This window comes from Puma concolor, chromosome D3 (genome assembly GCF_028749965.1).
Source record: "Puma concolor isolate L17-30 chromosome D3, mPumCon1.1.hap2, whole genome shotgun sequence".
Classification (NCBI taxonomy): domain Eukaryota; kingdom Metazoa; phylum Chordata; class Mammalia; order Carnivora; family Felidae; genus Puma; species Puma concolor.
This window is the reverse complement of record NC_141678.1, coordinates 26,608,692-26,620,927: the sequence shown is the minus strand read 5'-3', so window position 1 is coordinate 26,620,927 and position 12,236 is coordinate 26,608,692. Positions and strand designations below refer to the sequence as shown.

The window sequence follows — 12,236 nt, the reverse complement described above, 5'->3', positions numbered from 1 at the left end:
AGAGGTCTTCCTGATTCTCTTTCCGTGACAGCCTCCTACTCCTTTTTTTTTGTGCGCATTCCATAGTTCATCCCAGGGGTCTGCTGTGGGGGAGGGGGGGCATTTAGGCTGTGCCTAACGACAGTACCGAAAGCGTAACGCAGAGCCACTGGCAGAGTGGTGGTCTTGGGGAGGAGGAAGAGCCAAGCTCCCCATGCCGCTCAGGCATACGCAGTCTTGGGTCGAGTAATGGACTCATTCTGAGGATCTGCGTTCCACCCCTTGACTGGGATGCTCATGCAAGCCCGGTGGCCCCAGACTTGCACGAGCAGAGACGCTGATATTTCGAAATGGGGAAAGAAAAAGTCCCTTGTGGGAACTTAGCATCTGGGCATCGTCACAGAGAGGCTGGCAGAATCCCTCGCTCTGTTCCCCCGGGACTCTTAACACATGCGGAAGCCCTGCCTCTGATCCAGGATGGCTTCTGTTAAGGTGTTTGCTTTTATAGGAGGAACTCACAATGCTGAGACAGAAGCTAGAAAAATCGGAGAAGTCACGGAATGAACTCCGGCAGAATGCAGACCTGCTAGAGAGCAAGGTACCCTGTCCCTTCTGTGTGGGGTCCCCTGTGTGGGGTGACGTGTGTTGATGGGGCAGATTATGATGTGCCTGACACTGTGCTAAGTGCTTTACAAAATAGCCTCAAATAAAGGGTTTACAAATAACCCCTCAAAATAACCCTGTGGGGGCATACTGTCCTTGTCCCCATTTTACAGAGGAGGAGACTGAGGCTCTGGGATGTTAAGTATCTCCCCAAGACCACACAACTAGCATGCATAGTACTGAGATTCAAACCCATATCATCTGACCCCAAAGGGAAGAATTTCTGGCATAAGTCACAAAAGCACAAATTGCGAGGAAAAAAAATGATACATTTGACTATATTAAAGTAATCAACTTCTGTTTATCAAAGCATAAAGGGAAGACACACTACATACTGGGCAGGGAAATTTACAACATGTGTAACCGACAAAGGGTATTTGGACATATAAAGAGCTTTCTTAAATCAACTGGAAAAAGAGAAACACTCCAGTAGGAAAAAAAAAATGGGCAAAAAGAGGTATTGGCAACTCCCAAGAGGAGAACTCTTGTTTCAAGAGTTCAAATGTTCTGGGCACCTGGGTGGCTCAGTCTGTTGAGCATCTGACTTCAGCTCAGGTTATGATTTCACAGTTTGTGGATTCAACCCCTGCATCGGCTCTGTGTAGACAGCTCAGAGCCTGGAGCCTGCTTCGGATTCTGTGTCTCCCTCTCTCTCTGCCCACACTCTCCCTCTCTCTATCAAAAATAAGTAAACATTAAAAAAAAAGAGTTCAAATGTTCGGGAATCCAAATGGCCAATACACTCATGAGCAGATGCTCAACCTAATTACCAATCAGGAAATGCAAATTAACACCACCCTAGGTACGATTTTGCACCTTGGACTGGCAAAATCGAAGTCTGATGTAGCCACGTATCGGCAAGGACGTGTAGCAGCAGGAAACCATATGCTGCCGTGGGAGTGTAATTTGATATTTGATCTCTTCACCCTTGAACAACTTAGGCTTGTCTCTGAAAGCTGACCCTGTCCATACTGTGTGCTCCAGCAATTCTGTGTGGAATATATTCTCACATATGTAAGAAAAGCCAAGAAGTATACAGGAACAGCATTGTCGTGTTGAAGAAATCTGAACCCCCAAATGGGAGTCTATCAATAAGAGAATGAATGAACCCATGTTGTTGTATTAAAGATTGAGCTGCCAAATAAACACGAATAAAGAGGCAGGAAAACAATGGCCCAGGAGGCAGACCCAGTTTTCCACCTTTTTCTTTGTAAATAAAGTTTTATTGGCATACGGCCACGCCCACCCATTCGTGTGCAGTCTCCGGCAGCTTTCATGCTACGATGGCAGAGCTGAGTAGCTGTGACAGAGGCTCTGTGATGTACAAAGCCCAAAAGTATCGAGCTCTTTATGGAAAAAGTTTCCTGACCCCTCAACTAGAGATAGGTGACTCTACCTGGATTGCCCTCAAAAACATAACGCTGGAGAAAGATTATTTAAGTCACGAAAGAATACTTGAAACATGATATCGAACATATTAATTTTTTAAAAGTGCAGGCTGATACTGTATATTGCGTGGGGCATATACCGTATGATTGTGGTGTAAAGATATTTCCATGGGAATAATAACACCAGCTTTGGAGTAGTGGTCGCCTCTCGTGGGTGGAGAGGAACATGTGATTGGAGATTACATCGGTGGGGATGGGGGTGTGATCACCGTGCTGAGGTCTTATTGTCTTTAGTTGGGTGTTGAGTTCACAGACTGGGGATGAGGACGGGAGCCAGAGAGTCCCTGCCCCCCGGGGACTACTGCCAATTTCAGATTCCTAAGCAAATTCATGCAGTGTAATGTGAGATGTGGTCGGGGAGCTGTGGGTAGATCACGGAAGAGCTGTGCACGGTAACTTGCTGTTCCGCTTAGTTTTTCAGGGCCAGGACTCTAGTAAGTCACTCGCCTGGGGCATGAAATTTAAAGGGGTGCCAGAAACTCAGCAAGATAAATCGTATTTCAATGCAGTGTCTTTTAAAATGTAAATGAATGCAAAAAAAAAAAAATCCACGATGAGCCAAATACCAAAATTTCAAATAAAGGAAGGACTGGTGGGCCGGGATTAAGGTGAGGGGTAAGTGAGAGAGTATGCACAGTGGGATCCTGTCTTCATTTAAATTTTTGATGTTTTATTCATCGTGGATTTTTGGCATGAATTTTGACTTTCTTAAATATTGCATTAGGATGCTATTTAATCTCGGTTTCTGGGTTTCTTGGCACTCCCTGAAATTCCGCACCCTGGGTGAGGGCTTTGACCATCTCATCCTTAGTCTCAGCTGACTTTTGAAGCCCTGGGCACCTCACAGGGTCCTGCTGAAGCTCAACTGTAGTCCAGTTTTATTCGCCTATTCAGCAAATGAGTATGAGCATCTCCCAGGCAGCAAGCATTCAGCTGGCCACCTCAGATGCAGCTAGGCAGAAGGCAAAGTCCCTGTCCTCATGAGGTCTCCAGGCCAATCGAGGGAGACAGACCACAGTTAATAAAAAAGCAAGCTACTTTTTGATGGTCAAGTGCTGCAGATAATAAGCAGAGGGAGGTGACAGTGAGGGGGCTATTTTTGCCTGAGCGGTCTGAGAAAGCTTCCACGGATTGAGATGTCTGAGTCTAGGTCTGAGTCATCTGGCACAGTCATCTATGCGCAGATCTGGGGCATCGAGTCGAAATGGCAAGTGCAAAGGTCCTGAGGCAGCATGGGATAATATTTGTCAGTTTGGAGCAAAACTAGAGCTTTCCACACCTGCGAACCCGTGGTGCTATCGTGACTGATAATATTGCTTGGTTTGCTAGACGGACGGTGGGGGCTATAATTGGGTTCATGATCAAGCCAACGGAACACATTCTGCTTCCTGTATTGACAGCCCAACTTGAGCCTGGCTGGCTCCCGTGGGGACATGGAATGAAGTTTGGGGTAGGGGCTATCTCTTTTCCACCACTTCTCATTCTCGTTGTCATCGTGTCCACTCTCCCCACCAAGGGTTCTCTGTCTCACTCCCACAGACAAGGAAGAGTCAGAGGCTCCTGGAAGGGGACAGTCATGTCACATAGAGTTAGGAGAGTCAGGGTGGAAAAGGCTCCACCATGGGTCTCTGCCCTCTTATAGAAAATACCGTAGGGAGGAGAAGAAATGACACCCAAGTGTCATTCAGGACTCTAGAGAGCACCCAGCCTGACCTCTCCCACAGGAAGCAGCAATGACAGAGCCTCAGAAGCCAGCAATCAGAGAGCTGTGCGTGGGCTGGGAATATCGGTGACTCCACTGCAGAAACTCCTTCCCTCTGAGCTGACATTTGATACAGTAATTCATCACACACTGTCGAGTAGGACGTGGGCGCTTGGGGTGCCTCAGCGGCCGGGGGGGAGACGGGGAGACAGTGAGGAGGGGAACATCATTAGCATCTGGCTATACAGCTCACGCCGCACTGGGAGAAGGCAGAGAAGGGGCCAGGCTGCTGAGACCTGGACCAAGTGTTCAAGCGTCCTCACCTGCTCCATATTCTACGCAGGCTCTTGGCGTCTCTGTGTCCTCCGTGGCTCCAAAAAGACGTCCGGGGCCTGGAAAAAAAAATAAGACACAATTTCAAAGCTAAGAAAGGCAGAATAATGGGAAATAAGGGGGAGGTGAGAATTAGAAATAGAGATTTACTGTGAGCCTCAGACTCGCTCTCACTTCAGACTTTGCATCTGCTGTTGCCTCTGCCTGGAATATTTCCCTCCACCCTCCTCAGCTGGTTAATGTCTGGTCGTCCCTCGTCACCCAGTTCCGGTGGTACTTCTTCCAAGAAGCCTTGTTAACCTTTTAGGGATGGGTTGGGCCCCTACAGTCGGCGATCCTGGGCCCTGAGCTTCCTGTTACTGCATTGATGGAGGTGTTCTCACCCCCTCTGGCACGCCTGTGCCCTGGCTTGGTGAGGCCCCACGGGCAGGGGGGATGTCTTGCCCGTCACGTTGGCCGAGCCCCTGGTACAGAATAGACATCCAATGGACCAATGATGCCATGAAAGGTCAACAGAAATGTTGACACTGAGCTTCCTAGCAACCAAAGCAAAGAGGGAGGCAAGAGATTACATGGACTTGTCCCCAGCTTAAACACACACGCACACCTGTTGCTTGAGATAATACTCATTCTTCCAAGTATTGAGCTATCAGAGAAGTTTCTTCTATGAGTCCTCGTGAAAAGGGGCACCAAGTAACGTGGCAAAGTACAACCTCAGTAATATTCGTCCAGGAAGTAGAAGAGGCGACCTCTAGGAGGGCTTTGGCGGGCCTCGTCCTGAACTGCAAGACAAGGGCATGGCATCAGTTCCCTAAAAAACTCAGTTAGGAGGCAAAGCAGAGTTTTATCCAGGAAGCACGTTCAGGTGACTGAGTGCTGTGATTTCTTTCCCCTCCCCCTACCCCCCCTCCTCCTCTTCCTCCACTTCCTCCTTTTTAGACTTTATAGTAAGGTCCAACATACAAAAAAGTGCACAGGTTGTTAAGTATATACGTCTCCATGAATTTTCACAAACTGAACGCACCAAGGCATGGACACTCATATGGAGACACAGAACATTCCCAGATTCCCCCCAAGTCCCCCTCATGGCCCTTTCAGCCACGACCTTCCAAGGGTAACCACTAAACTGACCTCTAGCACTATAGATTGGGTTCCCCCCCCCCCCCATTTTTTAACTTTACCGAAATGCAATCAAATGCCTTTCATATGACATTGTGACATTCCTCCATGCTGGGGGCGGCTGTGGCCCATCCGTTGTCATTGCTGTGTAGTATTCCATCATGGGTACAGAGCACTCTATTCATTCTACTCTACATGAGAATTTGGTTGTTTCCAGCTTTAACCTGTGATGAATAAGCTTGCTGTGAACATCCTTCCACATGTCTTTTGGTACAGGTATCATACATTTCCATTAGGAATGCACTGGGAATGGAATTGCTGGGTTCCAAGTTCTCTCTGTGTTGGGTTTTAATGGATACAAACAGCTTGCTCAAGTGATCGAATCAGTTTACCCTCCTACAGCAGTCCACCCCCTTACCAGTGCTCGATATTGTCCTTTCCATTTATTGATTGTTTTGGGCGCCCTGTGATCCCACACCGTGATTTTAATTTGTGCCTTTTCTCGTGTTTTTGGCCGTTATTCTCTTTGGCGAAGCGGTCTTTCAAGTCCCTGGGCCACTCACTACTGCTTTCTTATTGGTTTGTAGCAACTCTTTATATACCGTGGATTTAAGTTCAGTTGTTGGATATATGTGGCACAGATCTCTTCCTCCAATCTGTGGCTTGCCCTTTTCGATGCAGTAATTGGAAGTATTTTCTGAAGCCCCGAGTCTCTTCAGACCTGCCCAGGGGCTAGGAAGAGGTCAAAGGGCTCCAGAATCCCCCAACCTGTATCAGTGGCCATAGATGCCCTTCTTTAGTTTCATTCTGTATTTGATTGATTTTTTTTGGACTCCCATTATTTTCCACCTTTCTGCGTCTCTGGAATTGCACTGCGTTCCACAATCACGCGTCTTACACTAAAAAATGACAGCACTTTCTTTTCTTTTGTTCCATAATGGTGCAGGTTATAATCAGAGGCAGCTCAGATTTGGTGAAACGTAGTATCCTGGGGCCCAAGTAAGATTTTATTTGAAGAAAGGTCTTTAATTCTTTCTCTTCCACCAAAAAGCCACTTTGATTTTTTTTTTTTTCTGGTTGCTTTTATACTTCACGGAACATCAGGATCACCTGGGGGAGCTGTGTCCCCTGTAGCTTCCCCATCCCATCTCCCGAGGATTCGACCCAGGAGGGAATCTCGGGGAGGGGAACTCTTCCCTGCTTCTTTTAACAAGCCCCGAGGTGAACCTGAACGCAGCATCGTGCCATGTGAGACTCGTGGTTCTCGTGCTCGAAAGCGTGTCAAAATCCCCCGGAGGATGTGTTAGAATATAGCGGGCTGGTCCCCAGCCCTAGAGATTCTGAGTCAGGAGGCTTGGGGCAGCCCTGGAGAATCTGCATTCCCCACGAGCTGTGTCAGGTGATGCCGAACCCGCTGGTCTGGGGTCCACGCTTTGAGGAACAGATAGAAGGGACCCCCCTTCTATGCAGTTCTCTTTTCTTAGAAGAGTTTCTGCTAACAGTTGGGAGGCAGACACTCCCACGGGCCATGCATCACGCAGACACTCCTGGCCCCGGTTCGTGGCCTCTGCACCCCGCCCGCTTGTCTCGGTTGGTGGGGAAACAACGGATAGAAATGTTGCTAAAACATGTTGTGCCTCATCAGTGAAAACTCCATTTGACTAGGCTTATTAAAAAGACAACATTATTGCAAAATGATTTAAGTGCTTCATTTGCGAAGGAGCAGAAGAGGAGATGAGACGCCTCCAGGAAGCTGGCTATAAATATTCCTCAAGCGTGCAAAATCTGCCTTGATGCAAAGTGGGGTTTTTTATTTTCACGAGAAGGCAGGGCTTGTCCTCTTATAGGGACTTCCTATATGGCTGCGGGAGCACATGGGGGGTAAAAATGACAAGGGGTGTTTTCTTCCCTCCCTGGCATGTCATCTAGGTTTTCCCCAAGAATTTAGTCATTGCGGGCCCCGGGCACTCTGGATGTCTGGCCTCGTCGGCATGACAAGTTTTCACTTTTTGGTAAGGGATGGCCGAGAAGACAGAACCCACCAGCCTGGGGCGGGAACCGGAGATTCAGGTCAGAAAGTCCGTTTGCAAAGTGCTGGGGTGTTTGGCCCGGGAGGTTATGATGTGTGGCCGGCCGCTGATCTCTGGAGGGAAGGGAAGCGACTTTCCAAGGGCTGTGTGGCCTAGTGGTGACTGAGTCTGGAACATATACCGGGCCTCCTGACTGCTACCACGGTACCACGGCACCGTGCCTCTGGAGACTGGATGTGGTATGTCCATGATCCATCCCCAAGAGAGTAAGACAGACTGATTGCCTAACTAACTCAGGGTGTCAGGGTCTCTTGGGTCTCAGCTGCTGGGGCATGCTGGGGAGAGTGCCCCTCCGGCAGAAAGCTGACTGCAGAGGTTCTATGGCCATCGTGTGGGCGTGCTCACAGATGACCACAGCTAAGGCCCCCCAGAGGAGCGCACAGCTGGAATGTTCTGCATGCCTCAGTTTCCCTGTATGAAAATCCAGGCCATAATGCCTCCTCTGCCTACTTTGTAACGCAGATGAGGAAGCTGGGGACTGTGCCGACCCGGGATGTCTGGTCCAGGAGCAGAGAGGGTGGGTCGGGACGGTTGGCTCTGGATCCTCATTGCAGTGGGACTGTGGGCAACTCTTTCCAGGCTCTGAGCCTTTGTGTGGTTGTTGGCAGATGGTGACAGTGGTGGTTCCACATTCCTCTCTACAGGGAGGTGTGACGAGGTGCCTGTAGAGTAATTATTACAGGGGCGCCTGGGTGGCTCAGTCGGTCGAGCGTCCGACTTCGGCTCAGGTCACGATCTCACGGCTCGTGGGTTCGAGCCCCACGTCAGGCTCTCTGCTGTCAGTGCAGAGCCCATTTCGGATCCTCTGTCCCCCTCTCCCCCTGCCCCTCCCCAGCTCATGCTCCCTCTCTCTCAGAAACAAATGAACACTTTTTAAAAAAGGAAAGTAATTATTACACTGGTTCTTACAGAGTCTTTCCACATCTCCGCTGTTGCTAACATATATGTGATTACATCTTAGCTATTCCTACACCCCTCAGAGCATTCAGTGCCAACTGCATGAGTAAAGGAGATAATGTTGAATTTAGTAATTCAAGTAATATTTAACGAGCGACGTGTCTGTGCCGGCTGCCGTGACACATCCTTCGCCTGCTTTATCTCGTTTTACCTTCAAATCAAACTGTGAGGACGGTGTCGTTCATACCCCAGGTTCTAGATGAAGACAGTGAAGACCAGAGAGGTGGAGCGATTTGTCCAATATCACACAGCCGGCGAGTAGCAGAGCTGGGCTTTGACCCGGCGTCTGGCTGACTCCAAACAGGCTGTGAAAGAGGAGGCTGGAGCGGCTCATCCTTTAAGACGACCCGGAGCTAGCCAGGTGACAAGGTGGGGAGGCTGTGCGTTCCAGGTAGAGGGCACAGCAAGAACAGAGAGAGAGAGACCGGGGACCTGGGCTGGCACCCACAGTACTCGCCGTTGGAAGGTCTCATGCGTGTGGGGAGATTTTGGGGTAGGGTCAGTCGCCGAGGCTGGGCCAGATCCCAGGGGCTGTGAGAACCACGTGAGAGGTTTGAACTCCGTCCTGAAGGTGGGGGCCAGAGAGAGAGAGAGAGAGAGAGAGACAAAGTGTGCCCATGAGCTCAAGTGAGCCAGGGGAGGGGAAGAGAGGGAGAGAGAGACAGAGAGAATCCCGTGCAGACTCCCAACGTGGGCTCAAACTCCCACGACCTGAGTCGAGATCAAGAGTCAGACGCTTTACCCACTGAGCCACCCGCGTGCCCCTAAAAACCATTTTCAAGGTGGGATATGTGGGTGACAGCATCAGAGGGGTTATTTCCTCTTTAGGGGGGTGCTATGGGACCTTGAAGACCCCTTCTAAAGCTCATGAAAGTCCATAGCTTCTGCTTCTCCCACCCAAGGCCAGTCGGTGATGTGTTGTCCTGTGTGTCCCTCTCTGATGCATGACATATGTCCCAGCACACCTGCAAGCGTGGTCCCCATTCCCGCCGACCTGCCGGAAGCTGTGGATCCCTCCCTCCCTCCTTGGCTCCCGGATACATTATTTTTTTTTTTTATTTTTTTTTTCAACGTTTATTTTTTTTTATTTTTGGGACAGAGAGAGACAGAGCATGAACGGGGGAGGGGCAGAGAGAGAGGGAGACACAGAATCAGAAACAGGCTCCAGGCTCTGAACCATCAGCCCAGAGCCCGACGAGGGGCTCGAACTCACGGACCGCGAGATCGTGACCTGGCTGAAGTCGGACGCTTAACCGACTGCGCCACCCAGGCGCCCCCCGGATACATTATTAATTCACTTGGCATATATTCTTGGAGCCCCCAAGAGGCAGTTTGAAGGTATGGCTACGAGTAAAGGCTCTGGAGGCAGGCTGCCTTGATTTGCATCCGGCTCCGCCACTGGCCGGCTGTGTGTCCTTGGGTGAATGTCCACACCCCAGTGCCTCAGGTCCCCATCTGCAACGCAGAGGTATCAGTCCCCAGCTCTCAGTGTCTCTGTGAAGGTTCTGTGGGTTACCCTGTGCCGGACCCATGGTAAGCACCCTCTGTGATAGTGATTATTATTTTTTATTAAATTTATTTATGTATTTTGTGTGTGTGTGAGAGAGAGAGAGAGAGAGAGCAGGAAAGAGGCAGAGAGAAAGGGAGAGCGGGAATCCCAAGCAGGCTCCATGCTGTCAGCAAAGAGCCTGACTTGGGGCTCGATCCCACAGACCGTGAGATCCTGACCTGAGCTGAAGTCAAGAGTCGGAGCCTCAACCGACTGAGCCACCCAGATGCTCCTGTGGTCGTGATTATTATTAAGGGAACTATTACCATCACTTAGTAGCAGCTGGGAAGAGAAGTACACAGGGCGGTCCCTAAACGGGTGCCCAGAGTGAGTCTCTGGAGCCCTGGAGCCCGCCAGTAAGCTAGAGATTTGTTCTGAATTTCCCCTCATGACCCAGGCAGCTTCGAGGGCAGATACCGTGAGATTGAAGCCCAAAGCGGCCAGCTGGCTCTGCAGCTGGACAGACCCTCTGCCTATTGACTTATTTTCTCCCCATCCCCTCTTTTTCTGCTTTCATTTTCCATCTTTTCTCTTAATCGCTCAGGTTGACAGGGGTGGGGCTTCCCTTCCGCGGGGGCTCCATAAAGCTCCCTTTGGTCATGGCCCCTCGGGGGTGGGTGGCCTTGCCTTTGAACCACACCCAGCTGTCTGTTTCGCCTCCTTTCCCCCACCCGCTACCTCCCGGTCTGCCCCAGGTACACCAAGGCTCCTGTACTGCTGACCCCCAGCGTTGAGTCAGGTGGCAGATGTGGGACAGGACGGCCCTGAAATTACGAGTCAGGACCTGGGATTCAGGCTGCTCAGCTGGACTCCCCCGTGTGACTTATCAGCCATGACCTTGAACAAATCATTTCACCGCTCAATGCCTCAGTTTTCCGTTCTGTGGAAAGGAAATAAAAATCCTCTCCTCATAAGGCACTTGACAGGCACACAGCAAGAGATTAGCACATGTCTCTCCCTAGCATCCGATGAGTATGAGCTATTTCTCCTGCAAGGGCTTCTAAGGAAGCAATGCTTTTCCTTACATTGAAAAGTGCACACTGGGGGCGCCTGGGTGGCGCAGTCGGTTAAGCGTCCGACTTCACCCAGGTCACGATCGCGCGGTCCGTGAGTTCGAGCCCCGCGTCGGGCTCTGGGCTGATGGCTCAGAGCCTGGAGCCTGTTTCCGATTCTGTGTCTCCCTCTCTCTCTGCCCCTCCCCTGTTCATGCTCTGTCTCTCTCTGTCCCAAAAATAATAAATAAACGTTAAAAAAAAAGAAAAAAAGAAAAGTGCACAGTGAAAGGCCACTGCTTGCTCTCTGTAGACCAGACAATTTGGGGAGCTTTGAGAACTCTTGAATATAAGAGCCAAGGACAGGGTTGGGCTCAGACATGTGGGTTTATCTCCCCAGCTCAACAGAAAGATCCTTGAAGGCAGGGCCTGGCACACAGTCGGTGCTCATATAATGAATGATAGGCAGCAGTGACATTGACAGCCCAAAGGGTCGCACGTGTGCTCAGCATTTAATGCCCATCAAATGTTTTGTTGCCATCTCCCTCAGGCTGCCGTGATGCCAGGGCATGGGATATGGAGAATTTCTATTTGACTCTATGCCACATGTACAGCACATTTATCCGTTTCTGTCCGCTTCTCTCCGGCAGACTTTTGGAGTCATGGTCCCTGAGTAGAAAGAGAGTTTCTGATGATTTGGCGTTAAGTGGTGGATCCAGGGAGGTTTTCAGAATAATTTCTAGTTAATTGGTGCCTGAGTAATCGGCAAGGACCCTTCTGGGTTTGCAAACCAGGCTCTTCCCTCATTAAACCGGTTTTCATTTTGCACTCACCTAATAACTCTGGGCATGGTGCCCACCTCTCACCTCTGTGAATAAAGCCCTTGGGCCCCGAAATGTAGGAAGGGAGAGGGATTTGTGGGGCTAGGGGAAGGCCAGGGGCTACTCGTCTCTGGGAAAAGCGTCTGTCATTTCCCTAATCTGAGAGGACTAATTGTCCTTTGGACTCCAGACTTGGATTGTGTAGAACTCAAAATTAATGCATTAAATTAATGTTGTGCTCCCTTTGCTCAGGCTGATTAGCACAAATGAAATTTCATGCTAATTGTCTAAGGCGGAGAGAACACGATCCTGGTGTTTAGGCTCGATGCTGGTGGTGGGGATGGGAAGGCGGGGATCAGGGGCATGATCTGGGCATTCCTGGATCGTACCAGCCTGTGTTCAGAGCCAAGTGCAAACGATCGCTCCCCCAGTGCCGGTGCTGTTGTGTGCCCGTAAGGAAATCTAACCCATCTAAAGCCAGGTGTGAGGCCAAGATTAGGAAGAGATTCTGGCAATTTCTATGCCAGCAGTTCTTTTTTCAAAGTTTACTTATTTATTAAATTTTTTTTTGAGAGAGAGAGAG

At 49.9% G+C, this 12,236-nt stretch overlaps 1 protein-coding gene across 3 annotated transcripts in view; it reads left to right on the top strand.

The window, feature by feature from the left end:
• Positions 1 to 12,236, top strand: part of MYO18B (myosin XVIIIB) — a 258,994-nt gene that overhangs the window by 112,318 nt on the left and 134,440 nt on the right. For all 3 annotated transcript variants that reach the window (XM_086682197.1, XM_086682198.1, XM_086682199.1), the window contains one exon: positions 488 to 577. In XM_086682197.1, coding sequence (XP_086538323.1) covers positions 488 to 577 — 90 coding nt within the window. The remainder of the gene's footprint in view (positions 1 to 487; positions 578 to 12,236) is intronic.